The 21,557-nt window shown below is 42.9% G+C and overlaps 1 protein-coding gene across 8 annotated transcripts in view; it reads right to left on the bottom strand.

Annotated features, from left to right (window-relative positions):
* The window catches only part of PDE1C (phosphodiesterase 1C), a 404,822-nt gene that overhangs the window by 28,534 nt on the left and 354,731 nt on the right, over positions 1-21,557 (bottom strand). For 6 of the 8 annotated variants that reach the window (XM_074284348.1, XM_074284347.1, XM_074284349.1 and 3 more), the window contains one exon: positions 20,401-20,469. In XM_074284348.1, the coding sequence (XP_074140449.1) occupies positions 20,401-20,469 (69 nt within the window). Of the gene's footprint in view, positions 1-590; positions 8,511-20,400; positions 20,470-21,557 lie in introns of those variants that run through there. The other 2 variants (XM_074284353.1, XM_074284352.1) reach the window with 2 other exon arrangements.

The following is a 21,557-nucleotide window of genomic DNA, read 5'->3' as shown; positions in this document are numbered from 1 at the left end:
CTAGGAAATTATATAAACTCATACAATGTATACTGATTGTTCTTGAGATACAGCCAGCTCCTGATTAGCCAGAATAATGGCTGATTATTCAGAATAATGGCTACTGTAACCCCTAAAGTGGTTCCTTTATTTGAACTCACACTGCATATTTCTGGTGGACTGGAACCAATTGCCATCATTTCCCTAATTTTAGCTTCGATACTGAGAGCCCCAATGCCCACACGCACTTTAGGGGCCCGTTATTCTCACTAAAGTGTGGGATTGTTAATATAATGACAGAAATGCTCAATACCAAAGGTAACATTACAGGCCAAGCCCCTTAGTGATCCCAGCAAAGTCCAGTTCCGATACTGTCCTTGCATCCCCCCTTAAGTGTGAGCTGAACCACACCCAGTCCCACCTGGAGCTTACGCTGTAAACGAACCAGCTTGGGCCAAACCTGTTTCAAAAGCGCTTTCCAGTGTCCTGCCCCTTCTCCGTGGGGATTCATGGCCCGAAGGGTAAGACAGTCAGAATGAAGACGTTTCCTTGCCCAGACTGCCAAGGATGATGGGCCTCTCACAGCCAGGGCTTGTGACCTCATGGTACCCTCCCGCCTAAAAGTACAAAATCCTTTCTTCAGAGTCTCTGTGGGGAAACCCATCATGCTTTGCACTCATGGGACATTTTCCGGGTGGTGTAATTGTTACCCTGCTGTCTCAATCAGATCCTCCTTATTTGTCCACTATGGTTTTGACTTATTGGTGACTAGAAGATGAGTTCAAATTCAGTCTGTGCCCCTTACTGCGTCGTGCTCCTGCCTGGACCTCCATTTCCTCACCTATAAAATGGGGGAGGAGAGGGATATGAGGCTGAACTAGCTCTAAAGTTACTTCCAGACTTGAAATCCTATGATTCTATAAATGTTTGGGTGTGATTTTATAGGACCATAATCTCAGTGTCTGGACACGAAAGGGGTCCACCTGAGGGTTAGGGAAAGACAGAAAAAAGTCATGATAGAATAGATATGGGGGACCTCATTGTATTAATGTAGAGAACAGTTGAGGGGGAAAAAACAGCTCTTTGACCATTTGAATTCCAACTGAGTGGATATCTGTTTTTTATTTGATAACCAGAACAACATACAAGTAGTTATTATGTACTAGAACATGTGTGCTTTTTTCTGATAACAAGAATTCTCTTTACATGAATCTCGAGTGTTTATTTTTGCCATTGGATATACAATATGATGTCACTTGAATGGATAAACCAGAATCACTGGGGTAAAGTGTTGACCATTAGAATCGATTTTTATTTTCTTGCCTCGTGACGCACACAATGTGTATTTTCTCTTCCAAATACATTCATCTCTATGACTTCCATTAAATATAAATTTATTTTCATATCACCCACCTTAAAGAAACTCTAAAAAACACATAGAGACATCCCCATTGAATACGTTCAAGGAGACACTGAAATGGCAAGATTCGGATTCAAGTTTGGTTGTTGTTTTTTCCTTCTCTCCCGAGCCTCCTTAACGTCAGACTAAGCATTGTCCACAGGTTCATTCGGACAGGAGTATAATGGATGGCTAAGGCCGGGCCAATTGTTGCCTTCGGCCTATGGCTTAGATCTCATTGAACAGTCGTAAACAGCAGCAGATTGAAGCCAAAACAAACGTTAGGATGGACAAGCGAGCCGACGGGCCGAAGGAAGGCCACACTGGCGAGGCTGGCCGTCCCTGAGACCCACCCTACAAAGGTCGGATGACCCCTCTGGAGCACCTGAACTCCTCCAACCTGTGGCTGGGCCTCGGTTTTCCACCTGATCCATCACCTGGGGGAGGGGCTGCAACATCAGAGAAGGAGCAAAAACCACGGTTGTGGTTCTTTTTTGGCTGGGTGTTTAAATGGCTTATATCAGGGGAAGGAGGATGAAGAAGAGAAAGGAAAGGAAGGTGATAAGAAGAGGGAGAATAACGGGGAAATAGAGGAAGAGAAAAAGAAAGAGGGAAATAGAAGGGGAAACAAAGAAAAAGCGAAGGAAAAAGAAGAAAAGAAGGGAGAAGAAGAAGAAAAAGAGGAGGAAAAACAAACAAGCAAGAAGAAAGAGCAAGGAAAGGGAAAAGGAGGAAGGAAGGGAAGGAAGGAAGAGGGGACAGAGGGAGGGAAGGAAGGAGGGACAATGGAAAGGAGGAAGGGAGAGAGGGAAAGAGACAGTGGGAGAACTTGGCTGAGCAACTGTCCCCAAATCTGATAAAAAGCCTAAGCAGAGTTCTACAAATGAAAATAGCAAATATTTTTCAATTGTACAGCATATAAAATTGTATAAAAATATCATCAAAGCAAGAAGAGAAAAAGGCTGACTTCACTAGTCCACTACAAGAGCCTGTCACTGGACAATACCTATGGCCACATGTTTGCAACATCCATGTGTTTCAGCATTTCTATTGGGGCGGGGATTTATGACCGTGAGAGCACGCACACACACACACACTCACACACACTCACACACACACCTTTCAATCATCCAAGTGAGATACGGGGGACAATGCATTTTCCCACTTAACATGACATTATTCATAAAGGAAAGAAAATGGTATAAAAAGATGTGCTTTCTTGTAGGGGATACCCTTTAAAAAGCTAACCAATGGTAACTGTGCTGTAACTGTCTTATCTTCTTAGAATCAGCTTAGAAAGACTGGGGAGACTTTGAACTCTTCACTCCGTCTGCCCTGGGATGCCGTGGGATGGCTGGATCAGCACAAATGCAGACCAGACTGATAGAGTGTAAGCTCCTTGAGGGCAGGGATTACTTTGTGTTTGTCTGTATCCCAGGCAAAGCAGGGACACGAGAGACAGCCATGAAACGCCTGCTGAATTGCACTCTCATTTAGCTACTCTTGGGCTTACTTCAACTCTGTTTCACCAGGACGGCAGCTTGACAAACGTCGGAAGCTCAGTGGATTTGGAATCTGAGCCTCTGCCCCTTCCTGCCTCGGAGGCTGTGAGCCGGCCTCTTCCTCTCTCGGGGACTCCCTTGTAAAAGGAAAACACTGGACTAAGGGTTCCTCCAGCACTCCATCCAGGATTCCATGATGACTTTCACAGTCTCATTCCGACAGGTCTTCTCATTTGTTTTTACCTGGGAATGGGAGCTGAAGTGATCTCATCTCCATGGTCACTCACTCATTCCTCTTTGCCAGTGTTTAAGAACACAAATCACCACTTCACCAGCGGGAAAGTGAGGGGCCCCAGAGGAGCCGAAAAGCGACTCCTCCCCTGCCACGCTACTTGTCTTTGTCTGGGGACAGGGTGTGAGGCGGGACCCCACCACCGATGGCTTTGTTTCCTTTCTCTCTTTGGACAACCTCACTCATCTATTCAAAGACCTTTGTAGCCAAACTGAAAATGGGACCTAACTCATTCTCCTTCTGACCCACCTTTCTGACCCTCAGGATCCTTTCTGACAGATTGTGATCCTGTGGGAAATGGCTTCCTTCATCCAGCAATGTCAGCAGAGGAGAAAGGAAGCTCAACTCTGGCCTCTTAGTTAGAAGGAGCTAAGGAGCCTCTTCTTCTCAGAGAAGTTTATCAGAAATGGTGATATCCCTGATTACAATTTTTCATTAAGTGATGCTCTCTGGTGATCAGATGGTCTTTAGGCATTAATTCAATAATTCAATATCAAGCCTCAGGAGCTGGCAAACAAACGCAAAGACACAAAGACACGGTTTTCTCCAATATTGTTCCGCAAACATTTGCTTGCTTTTAAAAGTAAGAGCTCTGCCCAAAGGGAGTTCATCTTCTATTGGTTAAAAATGCGTGAACTCAGAAATACAGAGTGATTCAGAGAGGCATGAAAAGCCTCTCTTGAGATACCAATGAACCCGTTTCATTTCATACTGAAGAGATTAGATAATGGGCAAAGCAGGGACCTGCATTTGCATTCTCAGTTCTTGGCTATACCAAATGGATTCAGGAAGTGTCAGGAACGGAAGATCTCCATTTAAAAGCATTAGCTCTGTTTTTTCAGAAAGGCAAAGACCTCCGGCTACCACATATAGGATTGCACTTTTCCCCTCCTGCCATTCTATTTCTTGTCTATGAATTGTGTCCACTCATTCGTGCACATGAAATCAAGAAGTGCTTTTAGCGTTGGCCCTGGTCCCCAGGATCTAGCAAAATACTGGGCTTGGTAGGCCCGGGACACATGGCTGTTGAATTGAATTATGGATAGAATGCCTTAACACCCCCTCTTCTTGTATCCACAGCAGCCTCCCTACTAAAGGAGCTAATTTTTATGGTTCAAGAGTCCTTGAATAATTTAATAATGAGCAGAACTTTTTAAAAAAAGTTTTTATTATGTAAAAAGAAAAATCATTCATAGAAGAGAGTGCCCTAAAAGAACATCTACTTCCTCTAATATTCGGAGATCCAGGTCAGTCTCCTATTCTGCTCCCTCTTTCTTTCCTTATTTGATTAGCTACCGATAGTATTCATTTTATTTTAGCTTCATACACTCATTTTAAAAAGTGGATTGAAAGAAAATATAAAAAAACCAAATGGGCAAATTCACTGGATTTTTTTTATATTCAATTCAATCTAATAAACATGGGATAAGCACCTATTCCGTCCTCAACAATGGGTTAGGGGATAAAAAGAACCAAAAGACACAGTTCCTATCTGAAAGGAGCTTAAAGAATATTAACATGTTGACATGATGTTATTTAAATATAGTCTTTAGAAGACTCTTGTCAGGATTTTTAAGACATTTTTTTAAATGAATTAAGCAGAGAATGGTAAGAAATTCCATTTGCATTTAATGGGTTCTAAAGGTCCTTTGGCTTAAAGCCACAGATTAGTGGTTCTCATATATCAAGATGGTTGAAGTAAATAAAGAGTTGAATAGACATAACAAGTACTTTATCAATGTTTGTGTAATTGAATTAAAAACTTTGCTAAAGCTGCTACAGCAGATACGAAGGCAACCAGCCACAACATCAGCCACAGGAGTGAACGAAGGGCACGTAGACCACGCCTCAGCGAGGGAAATGCTCATTCTTCAACCACTTGGTTTGGGGCTTTGGAGGAAATCATATTCCCTAAGTCACAAAGGCCTGGAAACTGGTATTAAACCTAAATTCCCATCCCCAAGCCATCTCGTTCAACTCCAGCAACCTCAGTAGTCCATAATGGAGGGCACAAAATCCACGCCCCACCTGTTGCTACCAGTCAGCCCTCTTTGACTGAATATCCAGGATTTCAGGTGGAGCACAAGATGGCAGTGAAGAGAATGCTAGATTGGGCCTAAAATGACTTGGGTTCAAAGGTTGGCTTTGTAATTTCCTTTCTAAATGACTCACTATATGATCTCCAAAATTCTTTCTGTCCTTAAAATCATAGTTTTCAATAAAATATAGGAGATTCAGTGGGCTTCAGTCACTTTTCTAAGTTAATCCTAAACCTAATCAATTGAACTTTTCTAAAATACTCTTCAGTTCTGGTAACTCTGGATAGCAGACGAGGCAGCGTGGTACAGTGCAGAGCTTCTTAAGCTTTTTCCACTCCTGGATCCCTTTTACCAGAGAAATTATCACATGACCCCCGGTATCTTACAGCTATATAAACCTGTATGTACAGGTATGCAAATCAAGCACTTACTGATAATAAATCATAATTTCATGAACCCCACATTCAGTTACAAGACCCCACAAGGGGATGCAAACCACAGTTTAAGAAGCTGGGGTATAATGGACACAGGGCTGACCTCAGCAATAGAAAGCCCTGGGTTCAATGGGTACCCCTACCATCCATTACTTGTATGACCCAGGGCCAGTGCCATAAGCTCCCTATGCCTTTGGCATCTCTTTAGGAGTAGAAGATATCGCTGAGTTACAGCAATAGAAGGAATTTCCACAATGGGAATCCCATATACTGAAGAAATCCCAGTCCCAGTCCAAAAGAATCTATTTGGGAGCAAAAGTGAGGAGTGAGATGGAATTATGGGATAGCCTTTAGTGGAGGGAGCCCTAGGCTCAAATCCCAGCTCTGCTATTTTCTAGTTGTGTGACTTGAGGGCGGTCGTTCTGTTTCTCTGTATCAGCTGCAGGGTGCAAAATGAGGGGGCACGCCAAAGTGACCCTGAGATCCCTTTCCATTTGTAATCCATGACCCTATCATCTCTGAAAAACATACATCAGGCAACGAAGTAATTTTTTTTCCATCTTTAGCAGAGTCCCACTAAAGTACATGGACAAGACATAAATACAAAGGTCACATGAACTTTTTTGTATTTTCTCACTGACGTCCTTGAGAGCTTCCGCGTCCAAGCTGCAGGAATGGCTGCGCATGCTTCCCCCTTCTTTTCCCCAAATGAAAACACAGTATGGCTTTAAAACAGCTGAATTACATCATCGTCTTTCTCACTCCTGGTAGGGCGATGATAACCTGGGGGCGGGGGATGGCTATATTTCCCACAGTTTTCTCCAATATTGCCCCGCAAACATTCGCTTGCTTTTAAAAGTAAGAGCCCAGAAGAGCTGATGCTGGTTGGTTTGTAAGGCTCTGTGTGCAAGGATACGGAGGAGGAACAAGGCCGCCATTGCATTTCATGAGCCCAAAGGCGGATGCCTACTAACTTGGGCTCATTCCAGGGAACTCACAGAGACAGACAACCGCCAAGGGCATCCAATGAATACAATGACCACCGTGGCCTCTGCTAGTAACTCATGGACTGTCCTGAAAGCAGAGAGAATTAACTCTTAAATAATTAACTAAACTTCATTTTGACCATTCCATTCCTCGCTCTTAATTATGAACATCACTAGATAGGAAGCTCACAGAGGGCAGGAACTTGTTCCTTTTCCTCTCTGTCGCCCCCGCAGCTGTGTATGGTACATACAGGGGGCTGACACATAGCAACTAATAGTAATATGTATATGTCTGTGGTCCAACATGTGTATGGTTTAAATAATTGTAGCCCGCCTCCTTGTATTCTATTCAATAAGTAAATAATCTTTTATCTCTCTTTTCAGAGGGCAGACTTTTTATGGTATCAAAGACAACCCTCAGAAAAGTCCTTTTATTCTTTTAATTGTAGATTTCAGAAGATTATCTTTAATCCCATTGGTTTGGAGGGAATTTTCTTTGTGGCCAAAGGCCATCATGAGCTCCTAAACTAGTCTCTGAGAATCACAAAAGGGAGATGTCAACATCACTGCACTCAACTAGCCATTCCTCCATCATTCTGTTCAGTATATAGACATGTCTACTCCCTTAGGGTGTGAGCTCCTTGAGGTTAGAAACTGCTCTGAATTTTTCTTTGTATATCTAAGGCCTAACAGAGTATCTCGCACATAGTAGGTCCTTTTTGATTGATTGGGACAATTAGGCTGTGCAGGAAAACAAGAGTACACACTCTTGGGTATCTCGTAATACTCAATGGGAATATTTCTGTCACTGATGCGACTGAAACCCATCCATGCCTGTGCAATATGTCTTTTCCTCCTCTAGATTCGCCACGGGAACTCTGGGAAGCCGAAGGATGCGATGGGTGCCCCCTGGCCGTCCCTCATTCTCTTCTAGGAGCCAGATTACCTCTGCAGGCTTTGCCTGTTCTTTTTGATCAATCGTGTCAATCACTTCTATCTGGTCAAAAAGCATAATTCCCATTGAGATGAACAAGTAATGGGGGTACGACCCCCGCTCCTCATCTCGGCAGTTACCAGAGGAGGAGGTGAGGATAACCACCAGCCAGCAAGCTCTAACGAGCAGGCACCTTCCTTCAGGTTTACTTTTATATTAAATGCACAAAGAAAAGTCAGATGAGGTTTGGATAGAATGTTCCTGTAGGATAAATATCCATTTATGAACGTGGAGAAGCAGCCCACAGCTACAGTTTAGCAAATCCTAAAGTGAGGCGAGGACAGAGGGGGAATGTCTCCAGATCCCAGCCAGGGAGATCAGAAGAGATAAGAAAAGCCTTTGAACTTCCGTCAAAACATCTGTCTCCAATGTCAGCATCCAAAAAGGAAAAATGGGGGAAAACCTTTCCAAATGGGAACACTGGGGATGGCGGTGACGGGGCGGCTTTCCAAGCCTTTCTCACCAAGTCTCCATTCTCCATCTCCATCCTGTCTGGCAAGTGCCTTAGGAGCCAGGACGTTAACAGTGGGTCTGAGGCGGGCCTCCCACAGCTAGGTGTGTATTTGTGCCAATCTCAAGGTGGTTTTCAGAAGAAAGCCCTCCTCCCCAAAGTAAAAACTTCAAGCCTCAAAGGGTCTGTTCCTGCGCGGGAGCCACGAAAGAAGGCGGAGGTTGGAGGGGTGGGAGAGGCAGCCAAGTGGGGTCGGGGGATTGCATTTGGAAACTTGTCAGACTCCCCCCAGAAACTGGTCTTTGCAGAGGAAGAGGGAGAAGGAGGAAGAAGCTCAGCTAAAATGATGAAAGAAATTTGCAGGCTCTGTGTGTGTGTGTGTGTGTGTGTGTGTGTGTGTGTGTGTGTTTGTGTGTGCTGTTATTCTTCTGGATCTGAAAAAAAAAGAAAAAGAAAAAAGTATCAATGCTACCTTCCCCCCACCCAGAAACTGAGAGACACAGAGACAGACACAGAGAGATAAAGGGGCAGGGGAAGGGAAAGGTGAGAGGAGAGAGGGAGAGAAGGGGAGGAAGAGGGAGGAAAATAGAGACAGATAAAAAAGAGAGACAAAGAAGAGAGAAAGGAATAAAGAGAGACAGAGAGAGTCAGGGAGGAAAAAGGAGTCATTCAATGCATTTGGCATAGATGGGAAAAATCCCCATCTACCTGTGTAGATTAATTGTCACAATGAATAAAACAGCTTAAAGGTGCAGGAGGAAAGGGACGGGTTAGATCTCCCCTCTGCTGTTTACCACTTCCAGGAATTCTGGAAATCAGAGTCCAACAGTTTCCACACTTGTCAAAATGAAGTCGAGCTGGAAATCCTGACTTCCTTCCAGAGAAGGACCTTTAGCCCTAAACACTGATCTCAAATCAGTCTTTCTTAAAGGGAAGAAGGCTAGAAGCACCTCCCGTGGGCCAGCCACTATGCAAAGACCATTTCAAAGGTTTTCTCATTTGATCTCCAGGAGGACTTTGGGTGGGAGGCGCTTCTGTTATCGCCATTTTACAGGAGACTGAGGCAGACAGAGGTTAAAGGTCTAGCCGTGGGTCGCATACCCAGAAAATGTCTGAAGCTGCATTTGGACTCAGACCTTCTCGGCTCCAGGCCCTGCAGCCCTCTCCTCTACATCGCCCTAGAGTTGCACAGTTCTTTATTTGGACCTAACTTGGTTCTACTGGGTTCTACTCTAACGGCTCTACTCAGGACCTCGGCCTTGAGGAAGCCAGGTGTTTTTTATTTAACAGGGTGTGATGAGTGCAGGGACTGCCAGGGTGCATCCTGGAGCTGCGGGCTGATGGGGAGGAAGGGAGGAGGGAGATGCTGCTTCTCTCCCCCTCAGTCAGGCCGCTCCTCCCCTTGTTCTCCTGGGCTAGCTAGGGGGTGAGTGAACAAACTGCCAAAGAAGGTCCCAAGGCCTGACCGCGGGCCCCTTTAGGCCCGATCCTGGGCTAGTTGCTTACTGCCATGAGAGCATCCACCTCACAAAGCCAAAGGGGCTAGATGTGAGCAGGGACCAAGTACACTGCGGACACTGAAGCCCTCTACGAATGTCAGTCAGTGTTTATTCTGCTGGGGACGGGCTGCAGGGATCATGAGGGCTCCGCTTTCTCACGCTCCGGCTCCTCCCAAACTCAGAGTATTGGAGCTTCCTGGGGCACCGGGTGATTCCCAGCTGGCCATGGCCATGCAAGCAGGCTGTGAATCTAGGAATGAGCTCCCCAAGGGCTACTCACTTCGTTTTTTCCTGACCCCCCCCCCCAGAACCTGGCTGCTTGTGGGGACTGGCCCAAGCGAGACCGACTAAATGCTCCTCTAGAGGGTCAGCAGCTGTTAATGAGAAGCAAGGTTCATCCTGCATCTCCTGCTCCCCTCCCAGACAGCTCTGTGGACAGGCCTGGCCATGAATGTTGACTCTATAGAGCCCTCCTCTACCCCTATGGTCAGTCACAGGCCCACAGCTCCTCTAGGAAAATCTCCTGTTGGGGTGCAGAGTCTGTTATGGAGCTCCACATCCCCGGGGAGCAAACTGGGGCCTCCAACCTGAAGAACCTCAAAGAAATGGAGGGAGTGGAAGCAGAGAAACCCGCTGGCCCCTCCTTCCCTCCCCTGGGCTGAAGCAGGTCCGACCCAGAATGGGTCACCCTCACTGGGCGAGGGTCCAGGGCAACCTCCTGATCTCTAGTGACCTCAATTTCCCTAAAACAGGGGCAGTAAAACTCCCAGTCTCTATTCCTGTATGTCACAAGGACCGATGAGGTAGAGGAAACCTGTTACAACCTTCTTTCCCACCGAACCCTTGGGAATTTCCATCTGTCAGGTCAGTGTGGGCAACAAGCATACATTAAATGCTTACTGTGTACCAGACACTCATGTGTAGGGGGTCAGGCCGGGGAGATCAGAGTATCGGTGTAGGGGCATTGTATTGACTGACATGCACAAGATTAAAAGCGCCGTGGGGAAAGTAATAAAGTTTAGCCCATTTTCCAAATTAACTCTCTGTGCCTTCCCCTGATTAGGATCAAAGATTCAGCTCTCAAAGAGACCTGAGAGTCCACTGAGTTTAACTCTTTCATTTTACAAATGAGAAAACTGAGGCTGAAATGTAAAATGATTTGAACACAGTCATACAATTAGCATCTCAGTCAAAAACTCGGGTCTTCCTGACTTTAAATTTGGCAGTTTATCTCATTAGGCCACCTAGCTGCCTCAGGGGAACAAGAGAAGACCTTGGGGGAGGCAAAAAAAAAAAGGCAGAAAAAGCCACATTTTCCCTGTTTCCTCCTTTGTCTCTGGTTCCCTCCCCATAGCCAAGTTCAGGGCGAGATTGTGAGATTTAAAGGGGCTGAAGGAAGCAGACGGGGCTACTGCTCTGGATCAGGAAAGGCACAAGTTCTGATGGCCTACATCAGGGCTTGTAGCCCGGCAGAAAGTGTCACTGGATAAGATGGTGAATTGGGATTGCAGCCTCAGAAAGGGGGTCTCTTATCGCTTAACCAACTTAATAATTCAGCAGAATGAAAGCACTTTGAAAGCTTCTGGGGAGGAAATTACTTGGAGAGAATCACATGAAAGGTAAATGATTCTCTCCACACTTGTTAAACTTCTCCTTTTAAGTAGCAATTATTTATCCGTCACCCGAAACATGCATTGTTGGGTTTGCCTTTCCAGGATAAATGACTTACAAAAATTTTTGATATTTACTGAGCATCAGTACTTCATAATTTCTAGCATGATGCAGTGAAAAATGTACTTAGAATTTGAAGGAATAGAACCTGAATTTAAATCCTGCCTCCAACATTTAATTGTGTCATTTGGGCTTCTCTGGGATTCCATTTTCTGATAAGTCCATTAAAGGGGTCGGATTGGATGGTCTCTCTAAGGTCCCTTCCAAGTCTAACAAAAAGGCCCCATGGACTTGTGACAAAGTATCATGCTTGGCTACTCAATGACCTAGAGACCAATTTTTAGCAACATCTTTTCTTTTGTTCCTTCTCTATCCTGTAGATCTCTGGGAACACAGGAAATGAATCAACAGAAGAAGAAAAACAACTCCTTTCTCGGCGTCTGACTCATTTTTTTCATTATTCCGTCTCTTTTTTCCTTCCTCTGCTCTTGGACTTCTAACTTGAACCTATGTGCACATGTGTTGGTATTTCTAATCTTTTTTTCTACTCTGGTTATATCCCTTATTTGTTATAATTAAAAGAGGTATAAAATTATAATATAGTCAGTTACTATCTGGGACATTGATGTGGATAATGAGGAATTGGAATTCAGCATCAATTTCTACCCAATCTTTGGCGAGTTTTGGGGATGTGTTAATGAGAGGGCTCTTTTTGGTATTTGCCCTGTCCACTGGTGAGGAAGAAAAGGAGAGGAAAATAAGCAATTGGATGTGGCAATGGATTGGATTAATTAATTGGATTAATTAACTAATTAATTGGATCAATTAATTAGTTGGAGTAATTAATTAATTGGATTTATTAACTAATTAAGTTAGTCCTTATTCACTCAGAGTTGTTTTTTAGCAGCAAAGTGGTTTTTCCCACCAATGATCTTTCCCCAGTGGAGTGGAAAAGATCTGATTTTCATAAACATCTGAATAATCTTTACAACCTCAGACAGCTACTTGGGTGGGTAGCTCAATGGATGAAGCATTTATTTTGGCAGTGGAGAAAGTGGACCATGGAGAATCGAAGCAGGTCTTCGGATGTCCCCAAATAGGCAAAGTTTGGGGAAACCAGGGGCTGAAGTTCTGGCACCTTAACTCCCCATCTAGCGATCTGTCTCTTGAGCCCTCAACCTTCCCTATTCTACAGCTAGGCTTCCAGGTAAACTGAACAATGGAATTTAGGCTCCAGATGCAGCAATTCCTCCATTATTCTGTCTTTCTGTTCTTTTCATTGTGTTGAAAGCATTCAGAGAAGAAGGGCAAAGCAAAGAAGCAAAGAAAATGGAGAGTACACCTCCAGAGGTTTGCACTGTTCCTTCTGAGCTCAAAGACCCTTGTGAAGACCATTCTCAGCCTGATGTGTCTGAAGAAGCGTGTGGGTGAAATGAAGGAAGAGCTACTTGGAGACAAGGAGCTTCTGCGGGAGGGGGAAAGCTGAGGACAAATACAGAGGAACAAGGCTGGGGCACGGTAAGCAGCCTGCCGGTGTTGAGAAAGCTACAAGAAGAAGCGTGTTAGCGAGCCCGGGATTCCCAATGCTGCCTTTGGCACATTCTCGCTGTAAAGGCCTACGCTGCCCATTCACATGGCATTTCCTTCACAAAGTGGAGTCGATCCAAGATGACAGAACAGGGGCAATGAGACTGAGAAGGAAAAAAGAGAACTATCTTCCTTGTGATTCCAAAGCGTCGCAGAAGTCCTGACCGGAGCATTCTTTTTGAAAAAGTCACATTTTCCCCAGCATTTGGGAATTCAATCCCAGCTGTCCACTTGTGACCACCAGAAGTACAGTTGCTCATTAACAAGACCTCCAGAAGATTGAAACCATAAAGTGGATATTCCCCATGATTATAATGCAGGAAAGTAACTTTGGGAAGATTTATTGTGTCATGAAAAAAAGAGGGAAGATACTACCTTGATGTGACAACGTGCTTAATTGGTAATGGGCTGAGAACTAGGCAGCTTGTAGTCGGTTTGTCCATGGTATAGAGTCAGGTTTGGAGCTGGAAAGCACTTAGAGGTGACTTCTGACTTCTTCATTTTACTGATAGGAACCCAAGCCTGAGAAGGGCTGGAAAATCTGACCCAAATCACAGCCGATAATGGCCAGCTCAGTCCCCTGCCTCCAAAAGAAGAGTTATTTTGACTCCTCTGAGCCGGCTCTTTAGCAATAGCTAATAATACTAATACCTCACACTGTGAGATCTGCAAAGTACTTTAAAGATGATTATTTTGATTGATTGGTTTCCATAAGAAAGCCAAGAGGTTGTTGTTATCACTTAGAACTTTTCTTTACGACATTGTTCAGTGAGTATCATTTCACACGATCATTTATGCAGCATCACATGATCAGAACTCTTAAGTAGAAGGGATCTCAGAGGTCAGGTAGCTCAGGGAGATCACTCTGGCTTAGTAACGGTCTCCCTAGAACTCTATGGCTTCCCTTCTAACTCTATGTGTTAGACAGCACACTGCTGGTGGGTATAAATCTCAGTACTGCCATTCACTACTCTGATGAGCCATTTAACCCTAGAGACCTTAGTTTCCTCATCTGCGACACACGGGAACAGTTATCCAGCACTTTGCATTCTGCAAAGAGCTTTACAGACATCGTCTCATTTGATTCTCACCACAACTTTGTGAAATAAATGCTCTTAATATCCCCATTTGACATATGAAGAAACTGAGGCCAGAAAAAGTGAAGTGGCCTAGCCAGGGTCACACAATTAGAAAGCATCTATGGAAAGGTCTGACCTCAAGTGTTCGGACTCCAAGTCCAGCCCTCTAGTCCCTGTACCAGCTAAATGAGGTCAAGTCAATTAGTGATGTAGTCTGGGTGAGATCCAAGGTCTCCTCTAGCTCCATTCTGACCCCGTAAATACTATAGAGGAGTCCAGATGGACCCGACCTCAGTATCTGCGGTTCTGATTCACCTCAGCTCTTCAAGGTGAGCCTTGCCACCGCTAGGGCCGGTTCTTCTCACCTCTCTGTTGCCCCAGAGAGAACCTACACATCAATGGGCAGAATGGATTTTTATGGCTAACAAATCCTGAAAAGTTAATACAGAAAGAATCACAATTTTAACTCTTGGAATCAACCTAGACTCTCCACAGTAGGGCGATATAATTTGGGGCATCAGAAAAGAAAGAGCACTAAAGTATTGAATTCTGAAACTCTAAGAACCAAAGATAATTTTAGAAGTCATTTGTTCATTCATTCATTCATTCAAGAAGTATTTACAAAATACCTGCTCTATGTCATGCACTGAATGAGATACAAAGACAGAAATGAAACAGTCCCTGCCTCCATAAAACCTCCATTCCAGTTACAAATACACGTGGATAGAAAACATATATTTGATCACTTCAAAGTAAGTGTGGAAGGAGGATCTTGTGGCTGCTTTCATTTGGAAAGACTGCAAAGGATTCTGGGAATCCATGGGGAATCAATGAGAAGGAAGGGCACCCTAGGGATGCCCGTGAATAGGAGTGGAGATGGGCCATGAAACGCTGGATAAGGGGAACAGTAAGGAGTGTCGGTTGGCAGGATGAGAGTTCTGAAGCGAACTAGCATGTAAAAGATCTGAGAAAATAAAAAAACTGCACCTCAAGAAATGGAAAGCATTGTTATATTCCAAGGAGTTATCTTTGATCACAGAGACAACAAGGGAGCCACTGGAGCTTTCTGAGGAAAATAATCTCTATTTGGGAACTGAAATTTGACAACTGCATGGCGAATTATTAAAGAAGAGAGGCACGAGGGCAAGGGACATGCTAGAGCATAAGGCTATTGATGATGATGAGACAGGTGCTGAGTTTTAGTCCACGAATAGGAAAGTAACAGGTTTACGACAAGCCTTTTGTGCTTTTAAAATGAGTAGCTGTGGAAACAACCTCCTTCTGCTGGCCCTGACTTAAAGCTTCTTAAACTAGGGTCATTCCCATAGTTGAGGGAACTATTTAGAAACAAATGCTTTACAATTCTGGATCAAACTTTAGTTTTCAATCTTGGTGAGACTGAGCATGTCCACGTGTCCTGTAGGAATATAAGTGACAGGATAACAGAAGGCTTCTAACCTAAGTCTTCTAACTATACTCGATGCATTTATTTTTTCTACAGCTAAGGAAAAGGGGACTCTTGCATATTCTGAGTCTTCCTAGCATGGGACCCTCACCTCTAAAAAAGCTGAACATGCAGATAAATGCAGGCTATAATGACTATACTTCCATAGTCTGTTTACATCACTACTCTCCTCAAAAAGTTTCGAGGGCTCACTACTATCTCCAGGAAAAATGTGAACTTCCCTGTCTGGCATTAATGTCTCCCACAATCCCACTTAGCTTTGTGGATTTTCCATGTCACAATCTAATTTTCATAAAGATTCAACTCCAGCCCTGAAGTCAGGAGGATCTGAGTTCAAATCTTGCCTCAGACACCTTACACTCCTTAACTGTGTGACCCTGGGCAAGTCACTTAACCCCAATTGCCTCAGGAAAAAAAAATAAAAATAAAAGATTCAACTCCAATGCATAAGTTGTTTCTAAATTTTGCCTTTGTGTTCAGCACACAACACAATATTTAGTACACAGTAGTAAAATAAAAAATGCTGAAGGATCAAATAAACTCAGGTCCATCACAAAGATCCTCATGATTTCAGCTCAAGGGGTTCAATAATCTACAATCAAGACCACCCATACCAGAGAAATTTCCCTTGCACCTCCTCTCTCAAGAAATTCAAAGGAAAGCTGGGCATTTGTTAAGCATTTCTGTTACTATAACAAGTGATATAAGTCAAAATTGGTTGAGATAATTGAAATAAAAATTGATATAAATCAAAATGGAGAGGGAGGACTGGGAAGATCCTTCCAATGGCACGGTATCTGTGAAACCATTTTGAAATGGGATTATTCCAACTCCATGGTCCCTTGAATACATTAATTGACAGAGAGCCTCATACTCAGCACAAAATTTGAACCACAAAATTATTGGCACATATTATACACAAAACATTATTTTCTGGAGTTGGTGAAATCATAACTCTGAAAACTTAGGCATAAATGCAAAAAAATCTAAATCCATTCACTCATTCACTTAATGAGCCATTTTAAGAGGCTACAGTGTGCCACACATTTGGGGTTATAAAGACAAAAATGCAGCCATCCCTGCCTCAAAGGAGCTATGTTTTTTCCGGCAATGTCCCATCGTTTCTCAGTTCTGGCTCTACCATGAAATCCTGCTATGTGCTTTATCATTTTCTGCATTTTCATCTACAGGATCATGCACCTCTATGATACTGTACAATTTCTCTCTTGATTTAACCCTACTAGATCCACCCCAGAGTGAGACAGGCCATTCCCCTTGCATTAAGATGCCCAAATGCCATGAATTAGCCAACTCCAATGGTTTAGATTTTTTCAATTTTATTGAAGAGATAACCTCCAAACTTGTCTCTCTAATGAGATCACTCACGCTTACTCTTTCCTGGGTTCTTATTAAAAACCTCAAAATCAATGGAATAAAAGAGCATCCAATCAATCAATAAGCACCTGAGAGGCACTGTAAGCTACTATGCCAGGATCATGAAGAAATCCAACAACTCCCTGCTCCTATCTCGATTACTATCATTTATCTACTTCATGATAGTCAGGTAAAAGAAAAAAGAGAATCTCTTAGCTCCCAAGAAGATGCCAGAAATTTTACAAGGTTCCGGCTCTGGTTTCCATGGAAAGTTGACACGTAGATAGGTGAATAAACTAGTGCAGCCAAGTTTTTTCTCAATGGTAGGCTTTTGGGGAGAAAACTAACTGAAAACTGGTCCCAGTTACCAACTTTATTTGCCATTTTGGACACAATTCAGAAAGAAATCATAAACAGTAGGAATAAATTATTGATCTATTCAGGAATTGAGTTCTCATGCTTAGGCAGGATCTTTCTAAGCAAATTGTAACAAATGAAAAAAGTAATGATTTTATTTAGCATATGTACACAGTCAGTAGACCAATCCAAGACCCTAAATTGTAAAGTTTTAAGGTTTTTAAGGAGGTACATAGAAGAAAAGTCTTCAATAAAATTTCCTAAGTTCTATTTTGCTAGCAGAAAAAAGTCTTGCTGATTTATCTTATATCTTGGGTGAGTGTTAGAAAGACTCCCAACCAGAGAAAGATAAGACAGGGGCTGAGATAACCATTTGGTTGTGATAGACTCAGCATAAACATCAAATCATATAGCAAAGGTCAAACTTAACCATGTCTGTAGGAGGTTCTACAGCTCATCACCAGTAGTTGACAAACTGATATCATAAACAAGGAGCATTATCTTCCAGTAAGAGGAATGAAATCCTACAATTTACAAGGAAACTGAGACTAACTGATGCCGGAAAGCTCCAACCTGGAGTTGGAAAGACTACTGGATTTGGAGCCCGATAGGCTCAGGTTGGGATCACAGTTTTCCTTTTAACTACCTGTGTGCCATTGGAGAACGTATCTCTGGGCCGCATTCCCTTCCTCTGTAAATGACTTCTAAGACCCCTTCTGGTTCTGCTTCTATGTTTCTGTCTATGTTAGGAAGCATAATAAGTCTATCCACCCCCACCACTCCAGCTAAATGGCAGATCAGGGAGGAAGACCAATCAGAGAATGAGAAGGAAACATTTCCAAGTCCGCTGGCTGACTTAGTATGAGGGGCCTTACAAGTCATTAAAACTAACTCCTTAGTTTTATAGATGAGGAAATAGGCCTAAGGAGATTATGGTCTGTCTTGGAGTTTAGGGTTTGGAAAAAGAGGCTGGCTTTTTAAAAGTTTGTCCCTACTCATGACAATTCCAAAGTACCCCGAGTACAGAAGGGGATGTCGTGGGAATGGTAATCGGATCTCTCTTCCTGTAGCTTGGAGATGTTCCTCAATGATCCCTCATTAAATTTTTAATAATATGAAAGTTAGGCTATTAATGTTCCTTATTTCTTACAAAGTGTGTCCTCTTCTTTTCTCCATCTCTTTTTTAGAACTTTTACACTAAGACTAGGGAAGTTGGTTGGAGTGGAGCTGTCCAAGGTACAGCAAGAACATTTGCAAGTATAGTTTTTGTTTTTTTTGTTTGTTTTTTTTTTTAGTTTCTATTTATTTTAATTTTAATTTATGGACTAAAACAAGAATTTCCATAACACGGTATAATAACAAAGATGACTGCATAAGAGCCTGTAAATCTACTATGCACAACTTGCTATTCCTTTCAAATGTACAACATTATCATGCAACATTTTTTTTCTTTCCTTCTTCCCTTCTACTCATATATTAGGGTTTACTGACTAGATTTCTTTCTTAAGACAAAGCCTTAAACCAAACCCTATCATTTTCCAAAGACCAGAATTTCAGAGAAGCCGACCAGTTATCTTTAGATATAATTCTTCTGGGCACCTGTTAGAAATCTAGAATGGTAAAGAGTTTTGAGATTATGCTCTCTCAGATAAGGCAAATGAAGATGAAGAAGAGAAACCAGGTACAATTTCTATCTTCAATATTTTAAAGATTATCACGGGGAAGAGACTTGTTCCATTTGATCCATCCAAATAATGGATCTAGAAGCAATGGATAGATGTTTTCAAAAAGATGAATTTCAGTCTGACTTAAGGAAAGGGTTGCCAACAATTTTCCAAAAAAAAAAGAATGGAGATGTTGGATGAAAGGCCGGATGGCCACTTTTTGAGACTACTGAAAGGGGGATCTTGTTAGGGAACAGATTGCCGTGCTGACTTCTGAGATTCCTTGCAGATCTCAGATTCTGTTTCTTTGATACAGACAAAGATGCGGTCATTGCAAACACAGACCTGGAGAATGGAGAGCCCTGGCTGCTTCGAACTCTCAGACCTTTGGGTAACTTAGCTCAGAGCAACAAAGATTCAAGGAAAGCTGTTCCACTCACAATAACAAGTACGCACGAAGCTGGATGTCCCTGCCGCAGAAGGCTTTTCTAACAAAGCGGATGAAACGAATTTCAAAATGATCTCAGATGAAAAACTAAGAAAGAAAGGCATTCGTGCCCTCTTCGTAAGTTGCTGCCAACAGCTAAAAGTGCCTGATCTCATCATAATAAGTTTCTTGTGTCATATTCAAATTTTTCTCCCTTGGCAACCATACTACTAACCAAGATTTGTCCTTGACAGGTTTTCTTTCTAACAACAGGCATTAAAAGAATAGTTCAGCATCTGTTAACTGTTCCTGAATCACAGGGACTATAAAATACTGAATTAAAACAGGGTGTTCAACATAAGGCAATCCCCAGAAACCCTAATCGTTTAGGCTTTTATGTCATGTGCAGACAAAAGCCAGGTACTAATAAAAATGAAATATATTTATTCGGTGAGACAGTATTAGGGGTTAGAGGTTTAACCCTAATCCCATATATATTAGATCCAAACAACTAATGTAAGATTACCAATTCATTTTAAAAGTCAGGTCTTGAGGGAGTAATCTGGCTTCTGGAGGTGAAAATCAATTTCCCATAAAAAATTTACAGAGAATAAAATAATATCGGGCTGGGAAGAGATGGCATTGTGTCTTGGTGGCACACAGAATATTAGACTGCACTGCAGACAGTAGTTGATATTCTCAGTTCCTTGGGACTCCTGATAACTCATCAGTGGAGGATTTTGCAGTAAAGGTGGGAGTCACTGAGCATGTCCCCTAACCACCCGCCGTGGAATATACATTGAATAAGTGTGTGCATGTGTTTGTACGCAGATTTATGTATGTACAAACTACAAACTCATCGTATTACAGTGTAGTACAGTGTGGTGTCTGGCAGTTGTTGCTGCCTATAAATCAATCCGTGATTCTAATCATCCCTGATCTTAATTTTGTTCCTAATATTCATTTGCAAAGTGGCAAAAAAGAGAATTAATTCAGACTTTTGAGGAGGAGGTGACAGTCAAAGAAGCTATAAGTCATCAATTCTTTTCTTAAAAATACAATAAGTCTATCGATCATAGCAAAAAGTTTTTTCCAAGGCTGAATATACAGAAATATCATGTAGTCTTACTTTCTGTTTCTCTCTAATCCTAACAAGTTCGGCCTCTTTTATGAGAAAGAATAATAGGAATCGGATTCTTACCGTCTGGTTTCTTGGAATCACTGCCAGCATTGGACTGATCCTTCTTATCTGGCTTGTTTTTCTCATCACCTGAAAATGACAGAATCAGCAGTGTGAGCAGGCTGCTGAGCAAGGAGCTAGAAGTCACACTAGGCCTGTCGACATGGGGCGGCGGATTGAGAACAGGCGGTGACACACTACAAATGAGGAACTGTGCCCGAGAAGTGGGAGAGTGAATGTCAACAGAGAAATAAATGGGGGGAAAAGAGAGGTCACAGTGAGGAAACGAGAGACAGAGACAGACAGACAGACAGATTGAGACAGAGGGAGACCGACAGACAAGAGACAGACAGACAGAGAGAGAGACAGAAACAGAGAGAGGGAGAGATAGAGAGAGTGTGAAACAGACAGACAGAGTGAGACAGAGGAAGAAACCCAGACAGAGAGACAAAGACAGACAGAGAGACAGAGACAGATAAACAGAGACAGACAGACAGATTGAGACAGAGGGAGACCGACAGACGAGAGAGAGAGAGAGAGAGAGACAGAGAGAGAGAGAGAGAGAGAGACAGAGAGACAGAGAGACAGAGAGACAGAGAGACAGAGAGACAGAGAGACAGAGATAGAGACAGATAAATTGAGACAGAGGGAGACAGAGAGAGATACAGAAACAGAGAGAGGGAGAGATAGAGTGTGAAACAGACAGACAGAGACAGAGTGAGACAGAGGAAGAAACCCAGACAGAGAGACAGAGACAGATAAACAGAGACAGACAGACAGAGTGAGACAGACAGACAAGAGACAGAGACAGATAGAGACAGAGGGACAAAGAGACAGAGAGGAGAGAGATAGACAGATCACGAATCTGACGTCAATGAGTCAACAATTCACTATATCCAGTATTGCACTTTCAAGCCACCATCTGACACAGTGGGAGGTGAGACTCAGGTTAAAAAGTGTCTTCGTTTTAAGAATTTCATTTGCTGTATAACATTACTATTGATTGTACGTGTTATGAAAAGTGAGGATAGTCTGATTGTTTTTAATGAGATGTGAGCACAAAAGATCACAGAATTGTGGGCAATTACTAGTGAGAGGGAAGTTCTGCCCGTTACCGACTTTATTTCGAGGACTGCATTTCACTGGTTTCACGGTTGCTGGGCTGGGAAGTGCACGTT

This window comes from Sminthopsis crassicaudata, chromosome 1, assembly GCF_048593235.1.
Source record: "Sminthopsis crassicaudata isolate SCR6 chromosome 1, ASM4859323v1, whole genome shotgun sequence".
In the NCBI taxonomy this organism is placed as follows: Eukaryota; Metazoa; Chordata; class Mammalia; order Dasyuromorphia; family Dasyuridae; genus Sminthopsis; species Sminthopsis crassicaudata.
The sequence above is the reverse complement of the archived record's forward strand: the minus strand, read 5'-3'. Positions and strand labels throughout refer to the sequence as shown.